Genomic DNA, 16,102 nt, shown 5'->3' with positions numbered 1-16,102 from the left:
GAAACTGAATAATTATGAATCTACCTTCTGCCTTGCCTTCTAACTCTGCATTCCCCTTTTGTATTCTGGTTGTCATGGTTGTTCGTCGGGTATAAAGTCCCTTGTTCTGGTTGCATTCGTCCTCCCCCTCCGGCACTGTCTCTTCAATCATATCTTGATCTATCTGCAAGGTATGTCTTGACTATGGAATTCTTGGTGTGATGTTGAGTAAGGGCGTGCACATACTGTGCAGTTGGGATTCTGGGTGTTGCTCACACTTCGTGGCGGTCCTATTTTGGTGTTGTTCGCAACGCAGGCTTTCGACTGACCCTTGAGGCCGGGTCATGACACATACATTTGTAGGGACCTGTACCGCCCAGGTGACTGTGGTGACTGCTCTTCCTCATGGAAATAAAGGGTGTCTGATTGTGTTGGGAAACTTGGACGAGGAAGTGAAAAACTGGTTATTTCTCTTCAACCCCCTCCCCCCCCCTCCCTAAGAAACGAACACATACAAACGGTACATAGTATCGATATTTTTTTCCTTTTTTCTGAATGTGTCCACACATACAAACTGTGCATCGATATTTTTCGAGAAATGAACAGGTGCTTAACCCCCTCCCCCTATACGACTAGTTTTTTGTTTCTAAATAAATATCTATATCTACGGATGACCCCTAACGGAGCATGCTTCACGATATTTATTTTAGTTTCTTACTTCTCCCTGACAACAGCTGCGGCACCTTGTGTACAGCAGAGAAGCATTCTTGCACCCACCCCCACTTTCTTTTTGTCTTAGTGCATGATCGATTGGCCGAATCCCAAGGAAGTGCGCTCCGAGTGAGCGTGATCGTTTGGCCGAATCCGGCTGCTTCCGGAGTAGGTGTACTTGGAGTGGAATCCGACCACACCGCCTCCCCCCCCCCCCCCCCCCCACCGGGAGTGGAAATGGACTTCGCCAATTGGGGCGTTTTTGACAGCTTTCACAGATTCTTTGTACGATATGCGTACATTTTGCGTACTACACCCTTGCTTGATTTGATTGGGCCAGCGTTGCTCGGACCACACTGCCTGCTCGCACTCAAAAATCCAGATTCGCCAATAGATGACACCCTTATACGTTATCTTGCCAACTGCTATCAAAGCCCACCGTGAGTTAGCTGGTGACAATATTCTAGTTTTCGGACTCTTACCCAGCACTTTCGTTTCCTACACATTTCAATCATCCATTTTTGAACATACTATTCGATTTGTAAATGAAACTCCGGGTACCGTACGTGTATGCTCTGCACTCGCAGATGTACATGACGATGTACATAAGCTGAGCTTGGGTAACATTTCTTTCCACATGATACTCGGAGTACAATGTCATGTAGTTACATACTAAGCTGTACTTCTTTTGTAGTAGTTGGTATTAGAACTGTAAAATTAGTAGGTACACCGCCAAACCGGTCACCGACTGCAGCAGACAACTCACCTCCCACTCCAAGAGAAACCTATTTCTCATCACAATGTCGACGTCTTTGTGCAGTTTGAACTCCTCTCGTGCGTAAGCATTGCCAACCTCACGAGCCTTCGCAGGAAGGTGCCGATGTAGCTCTAATATTCTTCGGTACAGAATAGACACGTTCCGAGGGTGCGACATGTCCGCAATCAAACAAGCACAGCATAAATTGCCTCGTTGCAACAAGAGAAAGTGAGATGAATTCAAGAATCAAAGGGAGATCAACCCGGCTTCACTTCACTGTTCAGCTTTGCCACTTTCTGTTCGTGTTGCTGAACTCGTACGAGGTGATTCTGTTACCAAGGAGATATGGCACACTTGGCCGGCGGATCTTCGGGCAGTTTTGGGCGCAAGCACTGCTTGAAGCAGTCTACCATGGTCTACTCTGTAAACATGGTAAAACCAGGGAGTCGTCTAATATAATAATATTATTCTATTATGACTCCCTGGTGAAACCTTACTTCAAAGCCGAAGGAGTTTGAAATCTTTTATTCTCACAGTTGGAACCATGCTCGACTTCATTGACACGTTCACCGTAAGCGCGCTTCTTCTTGCATTCAAACCTTCGGTAGAGGGAGGGGAGGGACTTGGACCGATAGCTTGACTCGTGGGGATAAAACACCCTTGTATCGAAGAATGCGTTGCAGCTATCGGTCCAGAATCCTTCACCCGCAGGCACGGGCATCAGGATCAGTGTTCGCTGACCAATGGTGAAAGCTTTCACCAGTTCAGGGCCTGCTCTAGACATTCAACACAGCCCGGTCAGAGCGTACCTGGCGCATGCAGGCCAGCCGGGTCAGATCATCCGGCAGAAAAAAACCCAAAAAGCCTGCTCAAAACGCAGGAAAACAGAAAGGCGAATTTATTACCGGAAATCGGAAATTTTAGAGAACAAGGCGAACTATCAAAGTCCGCAAACGTAGAAGGTAAACGACATTACGTGAACAATGCAAAGCAGTTCCATTGGATTCTGATTCAACAATTTGAAAAAAAGGAATTCTGTTGGTGTAGCAGGACGAACATGTTCACATAATAGAGCACTGGGGGGTGCCTGCAGCACCTTGTGGAGTGGCTGCTTGCTGCCACTGCATCACCTGCATGGCCAAGCCGACTGCCATCATTCTGCTGCACCATCTGCTGAAAAGCTTCAGCAGACTGGAGAACCGGTGGTGTTGCAACTGCTGCTGCTGCTGCTGGCGCTGCAGCAGCTGCTGCTGGCGCTACTGTTGCTGGTGGCGCTGCTGTTGCTGGTGGCGCTGTTGCTGCTGCTGGCGTTGCTGCTGCTGCTGGTGTTGCTGCTGCCGCTGCTGCTCTGGGTGTGTGGGCCAGGTCCCTCCGTTCAGACGAGGTAGACGTTGCAGTCGTAGTGCGCCGAGTCACCTCAGTATGCCATGCAGCCATAGCCTTGTCGTAGTTGAGGTCGGCAACGGCAGCATGCCGATAATTCGAAGCAGTGAGTTTTTACCTTTCAACCACGCATCGCGACCAAATCCACCGCCGCTCGTCTTCCTTTGGAAATGCGTCTTGCACAAAGCGCATGACATGGATAGACTGGCATGGTCGTAGTCCGGCCTGGGTCGACCTTTTTTCCAAGAGTCTTGGGAAGCGTGAGTTCTTTTTCTCTTCGCTGCGGGCTCCATCGTCCAAACCACCAGTCTGCTGAAAACTTGCAACTGTGTCAAAAGCTATACCATAATAGGCAAAGTTCCGCTTTTGACTGCCTGCCGGCAGGCATGCCCCATCGACTTTGAATGTCCTGACTTCCTGCTCGCCGCTGGCCAGATCGCGCTCGAACCAGTTGACCCCAGTTGACCCTAGCCCAGCCGAGTTTCTGTCGCTTGTAGATCTACTTGTAGACTGTAGTTTGTACTGTTGCGCTAGATTCGCAACAGATGGGGACCGCGAGTCGTAAAATACCGGTATTTTAGGAATCCATTGTCAGTTTGAGACATTTTTCAGCCGGGTCAGACTGGACCCGGTGTTATCTGTTCAGCCAGGTCGTGCAGTTCCCCAGCCGGGCGCGTGACCCGGCTGACCCGGCTCTCCAGCAGGCCCTGCAGTTAGGGGCTGCAAATTCTCCTGCCTGCAATGTTGGCTCCACCTCCACATCATGATGGAGCTCCTTCATGTACGACGCGAGGAAGTCAGTGGGATCATTATGTCGCATGTTGATGAACCCCGACAGCTTGCAAATTTGCCAATTAATTTGGGCATGGTCGATTGAAAACCTTGACTTGGCTTGAGCCTGACTGACCAAGACTGTTGACTCACGTGATTATGGGGCAACGTAGCGACTACGTCCTTGGTACAGGACACTTGTTGTGTAGTCTCGAGATCTCCAGTGACCCCACATAATCATTGACAAGCCAGTACTGTACAGGGCTAGACTAGAGACAGGGGACAGGGTGCCGAACCGAGGGATCTGGTATCTGGTGAACCTGAACCGGCCAAAGACACCATCTTGCGACACCATCTTGCGAGACGTAACTCCGCCTTTGCTAACATGTACGTCCTGTTGAATGAGGACCTCGACCTCGCCGGGCCCTGTCCACCAACACTCAGGAGTCAGGTAACAGCACGCAGCCGACTACTAGTACTAGTATTAGTAGTATCAAAGAGGAGTACATGTACAGTGCAATGTGGCCCCATTGACATTGACACTGTTGTCCTTCTCCAATCGCTCCGATCACTGTCGGAGTCAGGCGATAGGAAGAGGAACAGCTGAGTAACGAGAGTTGGAACCAACTAAACATCAAGCCCTGACAATCATGTACGGGTCAAACGAAGCACTGACAAGTCTCTCCGTATTGATCATGCTGATGTACTCTCACCTCTTCTTCAACAATCATAGTTATTACACACTCGCTAGCTAGTGCACAGGCTAGACCCGTACCGTAACTTACTTGGCGTAAGGCACAAACATGATGACACTGTACACTGTATTGATTTTCTTTTGACAAGTACAATACAATGTGCATGTACATGGTTTGAGTACTTGTTATGTGCGTTACCCAGAGTTAGTTCGTGTTACCTGATAGAATGGAATGTGAATGTTCACGTACACGACTGTACATGTGGCATTAGATAAACCTTGTATTGTACATGTAGGAGAGGGAGGGAGGTGTTCCACCACCTTGTACATGATTGTGCTACACACGAACCTAACTAACTAACTAACCGTACCGCGTTCCTTACTTCAAAAGGCATAATGATAATGATAAAGAAAAAATGAGGTGTGGTACTTGTTGGTGTAGCTCTGTAGACAGACTACTGGTATGCGTAAATGATGGCTATTTAGTATTCTATCCTACACTTAGCATGATTGTGGAACTACGGTCGATCCTACGGATCTGTATTGCTCCCTGGTCTGCGAGCAGAGTGCAGCCTTTTTGCGCACATGTACTTGTACATGTACGGTCAGTGTATTCAGAAGCAGACAATCCCGATGTAAACTAATGAAGATCATAATGAACACTTATCAGGAGTCCACATTGTATTGATATGAACCTTGGTTATGGTGACTTACATCATGACTGTCTGGACTCACTATGATGTGTAATCCAATCAGCGTGGCCATGATTTGCATGCCTGACACTGTATGTAGATTTTGGTTTTGAGGTTAGTCTTGATTGACTGTTAGACTTGCTACAGATGAACCTTTTTACTGGTCATCGCCAAAAACTGCAGCACACTCATCTGAAAATAATTAAATTAGAGCAATTGGGCTAAGGAGCTAACGGTTCTTTAGTGCTTTGAGAAGGAGCACTAGACAATAGTACATGTACATGTAATTAGCAATACACGCAAAAGGCAGTAAATCGCTCGACTCGTTTGACCCAGTACTGCCTACTGGCAGTAGGGAAAAATGGGCACTTGCAGAGTGTACTGTACGTACATGTACATATGTGCGTTCTGTATCGTCTAAACTGGTGGGATTGTGGCCGCAGTGCCAGATGACAGTTCGGCAGAGGTCACCGCAAGCTCCAAATCATGCGACCGCCATGCAATGCGCCAGGCCAGGGCAGAGATTCACGGACGGGCCTGACAAGCGGTGTCCCAAGTAACGGACCTTGGGCTTGGCTCCGGGGCTCGAGGCTTGACTGCTTCAGCCTGGGTGCATACATGATTGTATATCTACCTAGAAAACAGTGTGAGTGCATGTAGCGAGTGCTGCGTGAGCATAACTGTGTACAGCCGGGGTGTGAACCTTCTGCGCTGCCTAGGCTCGAGTTTGACCATGCAGCGGATTTCTTCTATAAAAAGTGCCGAAAAGTGAACTGTTCTTCACCGTCGACGTCTGGATTGGATCATGCGTGGAGAGGAAGCTAGACATTTGCTTCTCGATCCTCCCCAGATCCTAGCTACGACACGTCCTTGCTGACCTTTTTGCACAGCAACCGTCGAAAGCCCTGGGGCCAACAAGAAGCTGTGGCGAAGCTGTGGCGTGGTCAACAACTAACTTCCTTCCAGTTCACGTTGAGGAAGAGTCCGCAAGCAACATTTGGTAAGGGTGGAGAGGAGGACATAAGGGCTTCCAACTCGGCATCGGAATCCGCCAGAATGGAGGCACCGCTGATTGGAAGCATCATAACCACACGAGCAGGTCTTGTCTTTCTACTCGGCGTATTCATACAGAGTGGATTATTAGTATCCAGCTCACTGAGCGATGTTATACCAGCGAGCCAGCGATGCGAGGAATTGGATCCAGATTTTGCTCCTGTGTGCCAGGGACTCGGATACAACCGAACTCGGCTGCCTAATCGCTTCGGACATGCCACCCAGAAGGACGCCGGTCTGATCGTGAACCAGTTCTTCCCTCTGATCGAAGTCAACTGTTATCGCAGACTACGCTTCCTGCTGTGCTCCATCTACCTACCCATGTGTCTGGACGGCCAACCAGCGTCTCAGCCTATTCCGCCCTGTAGATCGCTGTGCAAGAAGGCCAAATCGAAATGCGAGCCACTGATGCGCCAGTTTGGTTTTAGCTGGCCAGAGGATTTGAACTGCGGGCAGTTTCCAGTGCGCTCCACTGCCAATCAGATTTGTGCCAAGTCGGGTCGTAGTCCTAATCTCCAGCCTAGCACAAATAGCCCAGTAGCCAGTGACGGAGACCATGCAGTGAGCTCTGTATCCACAATTCCACCGGACCAAAGGCCAGCTGCAACAAGCAGTAGTCCAAGTATCGTTATCAGTCCAGTAACGTTACGGGATTTTCCCTGGCTTAGCACAAGAAGCAACGCTGATGCCCAAACTACAAAATCAGTGCCACAGCCAGTGGAAAGCAGCAGGGCAAACGGAGCGCCTAGCTGTGAAGCACTCGACTTCAGGCAAGCAGTTGTTTGCAGATCCGTGGGCTATAACTCCACACTCCTGCCGAACATGTTTGGGCATAGCAGTCAACAGGAGGTAAGCCGCATCATCAATCAGTTCTTCCCTGTCATTGAGACCGGCTGCTATGCTAGGCTACAGTTCTTGGTGTGCTCAGTGTATTTGCCAGTGTGTTTGCCTGGTTATACGCATCCCAGCATACCGCCTTGTAGATCAGTATGTCTGGAGGCCAAATCTAAGTGTGGGGCCGTAATGGAACTGTTCGGCCTTACCTGGCCAAACGAGCTGCAGTGCAACAGGCTACCTGCGTATTCCACAGCCAGCAAGCTTTGCATAGAAGAAGCACACCCTCCGGTTGTGATGGCTTGATCAAACAGTTGGTTTCATTTTGTATTTTATTTGAAGAACCGTGTGATCTGCTTGCACACTTGTCAACCTCTCTTACCCTCTCCTAAGATCTCAAAGACTCATAACTGTCAACATCCCCTCAACCCTGGAACCTTTGGATCCGTTGCATCATTTTCATCATCGGAAATACCTCATCAAATTCAAATCCGTTAATTGTAGTACTCCCCCATTGATTTGTTTCCGTCTTCTCTTTGTGCTTTGTTCATGATTGTATTTTCCTCTTCCTCCGTTTTTTTATAATTATCACTATCTTCATCGTTTTGCGAGAACTGCGGCTCAGTGAGAAGGCAGATTTTGCCTGTGCTTCTGGTGAAGTAAAATAAAGCTAACAAACAACCCTGGCAGTGTGTGATATGTGAAGGATACCACAATCACATGTATTATTTGAAACTCGGGTATTGAGCCAATAATAAAAGTAGAAAGGAAAAGGACATATGGAAACGAGTTAAGAGTAACTCTCCACCACTCTAACTAGATACTATATACAGTCAGAAAGTGCAACAACTAAGCACAAAACTGACAGTAACTCTCCACCACTCTAACTAGATACTATATACAGTCAGAAAGTGCAACAACTAAGCACAAAACTGACAGAGTACTGTATATAGTATCTAGTTAGAGTGGTGGAGAGTTACTCTTAACTCGTTTCCATATGCCCTTTTCCTTTCTACATGTATTATTATTATTATTATCATGTTGTCTGCCTGGTTGTTGCAACTGATTTCATTCGTAAGTATCCAAGCACAATTTGGCAGGCTGTCGGTCTTCCCCATGCATGAAAGGGCATGCAAAGTAATCAGCTCTGCCATACACCTACATGTACAATGTACATGCACATGATTGTACATGTACCTTGTCAATGCACATTAGGGTCCAGCGGATTCTGCCGGCAGAAAAATAATTGGCAGAATTCGGTACTTTTTCTGGTAAGTTTCATGCATGTTTGGTATGTGGATGAAGAAATGGAGCAGAATTCGAGGAATTGCCCGCCATAAGGTTTGTATGGTTCTGCCAATTTTACTGCTTTTCGAGCAGAATCCGCCGGTCCCTAATGCACATGCTTGCTTTTGGAAGGGTAGTTGTGGACAATGATGAGTGTAGGTGCAGTGATTTATAGCTAGAATCCAGTACCTCCCGCTCAATCAGCTGTCATCAAGTCATTATCATAACCAACAGTCGACTTTTGCAAAATTTAAAGGGGAACTGTCACCAAAAATTTTCTTTGTCTTATCTTGTAGTTCTTTGGCTCCTGATCACCATGATCACGATGGTGTTATCCGTTTTTCTCTGCGATGGCTGGAAGTGGGTGAAAACGTGAAAAGTAGGTGCCCAAAATAATTGTCCCGAAGTACCGAGTGACGTCACGCAGGACTTGACCTCGGCCTCCACGCGTACATTCGTCGTCAAAAACGAAGTCCAGCCCGTGTGCTGGTCGATCGAGCTAGCTGTTCTAATGTACGCGTATACGGTGCACGTGTGCCTTTTGAACTGTAACACAGATCATGCAGATGGGAATGACAAAGAGGCAGAGACCCACGTGCAGCTACACACTGGTAACACAGCCAAATCAAAATAAAAAGCAGCTGAGCTTTCCCCTTTTTGACTTCTTCCGCGAGGATGTAAGTTTTATTTTGTGAGCACGGAAGTACGTTGTTGTCTTGAACTTTTCGTGTGAGGAACAACACGATGATGAGTGCGTATGCAGAAAACAGTACTCCTCCGGCCGGCGATAACACCACCAACCCGAGCCCCAAAGGAACGCGATGTAGGTACGTGAAGGCGATTCATCTGGCGATGTTGCTGAAGATGCAGATGACAAACTCTGATGTCTTTCATTTCAGAGCCGGGTGGACAACACCGCCACCTTCGATACAACGACATAATTTTCAAGTACGAGGTATGTGTGTCACACTAAACAGCAAACGAACATCCTTCGACTCCTTCGTAATCACAAATAAAACAAAGAGCTGGAGCTTCGTGGAGGAAGTACCAGTGCGACAAACTGCTGTAGACTTTTGTTTATTTTGTCCCTTTTTGGCGTTCTCATTGTGTACAACGTACACATCGAGTGTCCGAGTTCAGAAGGCAAGCGTGCACCGTACATCGAACAGTTGGCTCGATGGACCAGCACACGGGCTGGACTTCGTTTTTGACGATGAATCTACGCGTGGAGGTCAAGTCCGGCGTGACGTCACTCGGTACTTCGGGACAATTTTGGGCACCTTCTTTTCAAGTTTTCACCCACTTCCAGTCATCGCAGAGAAAAACGGATAACACCATCGTGATCAGGAGCCAAAGAACTACAAGATAAGACAAAGAAAATATTTGGTGACAGTTCCCCTTTAATATGTTCATTGTTTTCTCCTGCCATCATGTCATCTGATCATTGAGGGTGGTGGCGTTCCCATGGAAGCAGAAAGCTCAATCTCCTGCGAACCATGCATTTCTTTCTTTCTTTTCCTGTGATTGTTGTTCTGTTGTGCATGCTAAAAGCCGTGCACTTATTCTGAAGTGCAAAACCCCAACTGACCTCAATTCAGGTCCGCCTGCTGAATCTGCTCTGATGACAACTGAATATGGGTCTGAGGAGAGTGCTGATATAAACTTATTTAAAACGGTTTTTGTTGTTGTCTTTCCTTCACCAATTGGCCAAGCCAGAAAAGCTCGCCACATGATTTGCATTTATGTACAGTGCGACTACTAGTAATGCCATCCCAAGCCATGCACACACTCTGTTGGCAGTATTCAGCTAACTTTCTGTTACTAGTCGTGACAGTGTATTCTAGTACCATACTACAGCGCTGGCAACTGAAATCCAGGGGTCGGATTTCAGTTGCCAGCACTGTACATTGTAGTAGTGAGGTCTTTCGATTGTCAATTTTAATTAATTATTTTGTAGGAAGAAAAAAAGGTTTCAGAGCAGACTTGCTCTCTTCCCATTCACTCTGCAAACTCGAACTCATTTCTCTATCAATCTTTACGTTTCGGCAAAATTGCCCTCATCAGGTATTGATTGAAAAAAATTGATTGAGAAATGAGTTCGAGTTTGCAGAGTGAATGGGAAGAGAGCAAGTCTGCTCTGAAACCTTTTTTCCTATGAATGAAGCTGCAGGAAGCCTCACCACTTCTACTAAATTAATTCTTTGTCATGGTCTACAGCTACGCGCCTCCTCCACCGACACCTACATGTAGGACTGCTAGCACAGTGTGCTTTCTGTCCGACAGTTCAAGTTTTTTTCATTGCGTACATGTACATGTGTACTAGCACACCGCCTCTTTCTGGTAAGTAACATACAATGTAGCTACGCGCAAAAGAAAACCGTACTGAAGTGTTTGTTAGAAGTGACTGTTCACTGGAAGAGTTTTAAAACAATGATTGTGTACCTGGTAAAGAAGCATGTGCTGAGCATGAGTAGCCCATGCAAAGGCTACAGTAGCATACTGCCCTGACTGTTATGATAATATAATTTTAAAGTACAGGATGCCCAACATCACTTACATTGTTGTTGCTGTTGTTGTTGTTGTTGTTGTTGTTGTTGTTGTTGTTGTTGTTGTTGTTGTTGTTGTTGTTGTTGTTGTTGTTGTTGTTGTTGTTGTTGTTGTTGCTGCTGCTGCTGCTGCTGCTGCTGCTGCTGCTGCTGCTACAGCAGCTACTGCTGTGGCTGTAGTTACAGTCCCTCTCGTTGTCAGGAAATGTTTGCTTGTGCTACTTCTCATCCAGTTGACTTCTTATTATGACTTTGTACGTTATAATTTTGTTGAGCTCCGGTTTTCCCCTTCATTCTAACTCAAGTGCAGTTTAGCGTGTATTGGCTTGTGATTTCCTTTCTTCTGTTTGCTTGGCATTTTATCGCTCCACAGGTACCCTCGGTCTCAGGTGCTCTCACATTTGTGCAATTGTTGATTTTGGTCCTGAGTTGTCCTCCCTGTGCTTTGCTACCGTCCTCCTCCTTCCTCCACCTATTTTTTCTTAATTGGCCTCATTATGGCATTCGCTTCCATGTAATTGGGCTTGTAGCCCGTGTGTACTTGCGAATTCAAATAAAAATATACATACATACATACATTGTATCATGATTGTACCTTACTACCTTACTCAGTCACAGTGTGTACATGTACTGGTACTTACAAGTCATGTGCATGACATATACTTACAATAATTATTATTATGATACAGAACTACATGTGAACTGTCGGCATAATGTCAAGTTACTTGTCCCATTTGCCCCAAAATTGCCGGATTAATTTTTATAAATCATACATTCTCCCCTGTTCACGTACGGCTTCCCTGCCTGGTCCATATAGGTAAATAATTAGAAGTTCTCCATCGCCGTATACTGCGCATCATATTAATTTTCATACTGATCGTTATAATATTATCTCAAATCTAGACTTGTATGCTGCTGCATCCACTACCACTCTGCAACATTACCTTGATGCTTCCAAGTTCACCCTGGCACATTCAATTTTTCTTGACCAGCACCCTGCTCATTTACAGTCCCAATAATTGGTTCAATTCAGGTGGCACCACCCGAAGCTGCGTTCGTCTCCCGCTAGCTAGGTCTACCCTATTCGTAAAATCCCCTTTCTTTTCCTCCTACTCCACGTGGCTCCAACTGCCTCCCAGTGTTAGACAAGCTCCAGATATGCCCAAATTCCGTACCCTCGTCAGACAGCACTTCAGTATCTCCCAGTAAACAAAGTCACAGTCACCACTTCCGCTGCATAGCTCGCTGAGCATCCCATTGCTTTGTAAGTTGCTAATCCCTTCCCATTTTGTGTACGTGCTCTTCATTTTCTTTTTTTCTCTTCTTCCGTGGTTGGTCTCACCCTCTCCTCAATTCAATTGGCTGTCTTGACATGCCACGAGGTGCAGAAATAAATAAATATATAAAATAAATACATGTACATGTACATTTTGCTGTTTGTTGAATGTTTTGCTTTGATTTTCTGTGGAAAGGTGCTGACTGGGGTTTATCCATGTTTGAGTGGGGTCTATTTGATCGCTTTTTAGTGGTTTCTATCTCATGTTCTTCAGGGTGTGAGACTTCATTCACACTTGTTCTCTTGTTTTACGCCTTCTTTTTGATGGTTTCTGTCAACATGTAGTACACTGTTGAAGTATGTACATGTACATGTACATGAATATGGTGTACCATGGTACACCATGGTACACCATATTCATGTACACGGTTTTATCTACAGTATCAAAAAAGTATTCTCTTTAGACCAAGAGTGGTACATGTACATGTATGTACCGTAAAGTACCGTTGATCCGCCCCCACGCCATGTCGCTTCCCAGCTGGGTTTTCGGCAGGGGGCGGGAATTAGATCAAGGCTGTCAAGTGCAGTACGATGTACAACAACGTAGAGGATCAGACTCAATGTGCTGAATTGTGCACATTTTGATCCTGGATTGGCAAGTATTGTGTACAGCAGTGCATGCGTCGGTTCAACATCGTATTTCGTTGTATACGGCGAAGTCGCTTCACAAGGAGAAAATCGACAGGGGGCGGGAATTAGAGAGGGGGCGGATCAACGGTACTTTACGGTATGAAATATTTACGATGCTTTTCCAGACGCTTCGTTGTTCTGAACAACATTGTTTGTTGCTTGTATTCTTTATTTAGAGTGGGAAGTCCAAAACAGGCCCTAGCCTAATAACAATGGTCCCACTAGTGAGGGAATGCTGTATATCTGTGCATAAGCCTAGCGGATCAGTGAGTGTAACAGCAACTAGTAGGGAAAGAAAAAGAGAGAAGAAAAACAACTCAAAACAGGAGTTGCGACTTGCATAGGGAGAAAATAACGCAAAGAGCAGTGCACACAGTATTTGTAAAAAGGCTTATTTATCTGGTAAGCAAAAAGGCAAGAGCCATTGACTTAAAGCGATTGCGTTTTCTTTCTTGCCTGACCGCAGCGGGGTGCTGGTTCCATAAGATGGTCCCAGCATAGGTAACACGTTTGGCAAGATATGCAGTTGGGCTGGCTGGGACAATCAGTAAATTGCTGTGCCCACCACGAGTTTGAGTGGAATTACTGCGGCTGAAAAAGTTAGCGAACAACATGCTGATGTTAGAGGAGTCATGGAGACAACGCCAGATAAAAACCAGAAGGTGCATGTTGGTGTATGTGGTCAATGTTTGGATGTTCATGCGTGTAAGAATATTGCTTGTGGGTGTCCCGGGAGGTACCCGACAGACTGTGCGAGTGTGCGTACAGCACGCTTGAAGAGCCCATTAAGCCGTCGACTTTGATACGCCGTGAGAAATGGTAAGTAAGCAGAAGCGGCATACATAAAGTGTGATAAAATGAAAGAACGAAAATGGGCTATGCGACATTGAAAGGGCAGGAACGTATCGTCTGAGCACGCCAACTTTCGACGCGACGCCCCGTGCGACGTGGTCGACCATGGTGTTCCAGCTCATGTCCGCATCAAAGTGGAGACCTAAATATTTCGCAGAGCGAACAGTTGGCAGAGGCAGTCCATTACATTGCACTTGCAAGTCAAATGTTTGAGATCGTACTGGCGATATCGACATGATCTGTGTCTTCGTTTCATTCAAGATGAGACCGCGGTTCCTAAGCCAATCGGCGAGGTGCTGGACAGCACTTGAGAGATTTTGGGACACCTCATCCATGCTCATGCTGCTGGATCTAATTGAGATATCGTCCGCAAATTGCAGGGTCGCAACGTTGTAAGGGGACAGCTCTTTCGCAATGTCACGGACGTAGAGAACAAACAACAGGGGCCCGAGAACTGACCCCTGTGGTACTCCGGAGAAGCTGGTGTATGGTGAGCTCTGTACCTGACCGACTTTGACATACTGTGTCCGATCTGAGAGGTAGTCTGCAAGCCATTGCAGCACCGTTCCACCAATTCCGACCTCGAATAGGTCCTGAATAAGGGTTTGGTGCTTCACCTTATCAAATGCTTTTGACATATCTACGAAAGCAATCCCCGTGAAGTACTTTTTTGTCTGGGCTTGGCATATGCCCTCAACGGCTAATACAAGGGCATCACATGTGGAATGATGTGAACGATAGCCGAACTGAGTTGGTGGAAATAGATCATGTCGGCACAAGTACTGAGTGAGCTGATCATGGATGACTCGCTCCAAAAGCTTTGAAACTATCGACATTAGAGACACGGGTCTGTGATTCTTTTGAAATGCTGGCCACCTTCATAGGAGCTGGGATAAAGAATTGTATACCACTCTTGGTCTAAAGAGAATACTTTTTTGATACTACAATGTACAATGGGAGTGGCTAACCAATGGGGCTTGTCCACCACTCTTTTATCTACTCTCTGCACTACAGACTAGTGTGTAGCCCTTTCCCAAAGATGCTCGCCACTTTCTTCGCAACTTTTTGTTGCTTTCGAAGAAATCGCAACTTTCTTCATTTCACAAACTAGTTCGCATCTTTTCCGCAACTGTTTGCAGAGAAGCGCCTAGGAGGAGACCATGGAAATGTCCGAGATGCTCCGCTTCAACACGAAGTGCTGAAGAAAAAATTCACGGTTCGCGTGAGACTCGGCCAAAGGCCCAGTTTTCCGCATCCGCAGGAACGCCACCACCCTCTTGGATCAAGGCGCAGATGCAGCTCCTATATTAAAAGCGGAAGTGATGAATCATTCCAATTAAAATCATCATGACAAGTGTACTTCTCCTGTGGCAGCACTGAGCATGCCGCTACATTGTATGTCATGAATGCTGTGCAAAGGTTCAACAAAATAGGACAAGGACTCATTCCAAGTCTGTTCATTGTCCTAAACATTATGTTTCACGCTGTGAACATATGCATTCATACGAAGTACATGTACATGTACTTCAAAGTACAATTGACTTTACTCAGGCAGTTGTGCTGCGCCAGTGTTTTCCATCATTCCGCTCCTTTATTGGTTGTTTTTGGCATCATTATGCACAAGAACTCGCTCATCTTTTGAGTTGCGATATTAGCAACTACTGTATTGTGCTTTTTCTGAAATTATGGATGCGATTTCAGCAACTTTCACTTGTTTTGGCATGGTTGCGAAAAGCAGTAAAGTAATTAGTTGCGAAATATTTTGGCATCTTTGGGAAAGGGCTACTACTAGTGTGCACAGGCAGTGCACCATCTGGTATGGGCCATGATTCACATGTACATGTACATGTAAATCATGTTGTTTTGGTTTCATTGTTCTTTTTCCTCCTTCTTTTTTTCAGTTTTCCCCACCATGGCTGGTTAAAATCGCCCGCATCACATGTTTATTGGCACTATGTCATCGTGATTGTGGAATTACCGGTATTATAAATAACAATAATAATAACCTATTAAACACTGGTTCAAAACCAGTATTAGATAAACCTTGTTATACAATGTCATGTAGTTCACGCATATTGCTTCATGCTGTCAATCTAACAATAATGATTGTACAGTCATGTACAATCATATTGACAGCATGAAAGTTGAAACAAGGAGGAGGACACTGTCACTGTGTTCGAAAACAGTTACCAGTTTTGGATTATAATATTCATAGTCATGTACATGTACATGTACATGTATCGGTACATGTGTCGTCATAATCATGTGTCGTCATAATCATGGCCATTGGCCAATGATTAGACTTCAAAAATCATAGTGTCGACTGTGTTTATTATTATTATTATTATTATTATTTTGTTTTACATCGGAAGCTCAACAGTGCAGCTGCACAAATATGAAGAGGCCGATGGGACCAAAAAATATATATATAAAAAAAATAAAAAAATAAAAATAAATAAACAATGTATATACATCAGTGTATATGTTCATACATCAGTGTAAATGTTCAAATGTTTAGAAAAAAAAGGGGGATGAGTGGTAAACATAAAGAGAAAAGAAGAAAAACGTATGCTGAAT

The 16,102-nt window shown here is 45.6% G+C and overlaps 1 protein-coding gene across 1 annotated transcript; it reads left to right on the top strand.

Moving 5' to 3' along the window:
- Positions 1–5,685: 5,685 nt before the first annotated feature.
- Positions 5,686–7,556, top strand: LOC135805672 (uncharacterized). Its single transcript, XM_065319750.1, has one exon. The coding sequence runs from the start codon at positions 6,044–6,046 to the stop codon at positions 7,178–7,180; it is 1,137 nt and encodes a 378-aa protein (XP_065175822.1). The 5' UTR covers positions 5,686–6,043; the 3' UTR covers positions 7,181–7,556.
- The last annotated feature ends 8,546 nt before the right edge of the window (positions 7,557–16,102 follow it).

The sequence above is a fragment of the Sycon ciliatum genome, chromosome 1, assembly GCF_964019385.1.
Source record: "Sycon ciliatum chromosome 1, ocSycCili1.1, whole genome shotgun sequence".
Lineage (NCBI taxonomy): Eukaryota > Metazoa > Porifera > Calcarea > Leucosolenida > Sycettidae > Sycon > Sycon ciliatum.
This window is presented reverse-complemented; position numbering and strand designations above follow the sequence as displayed.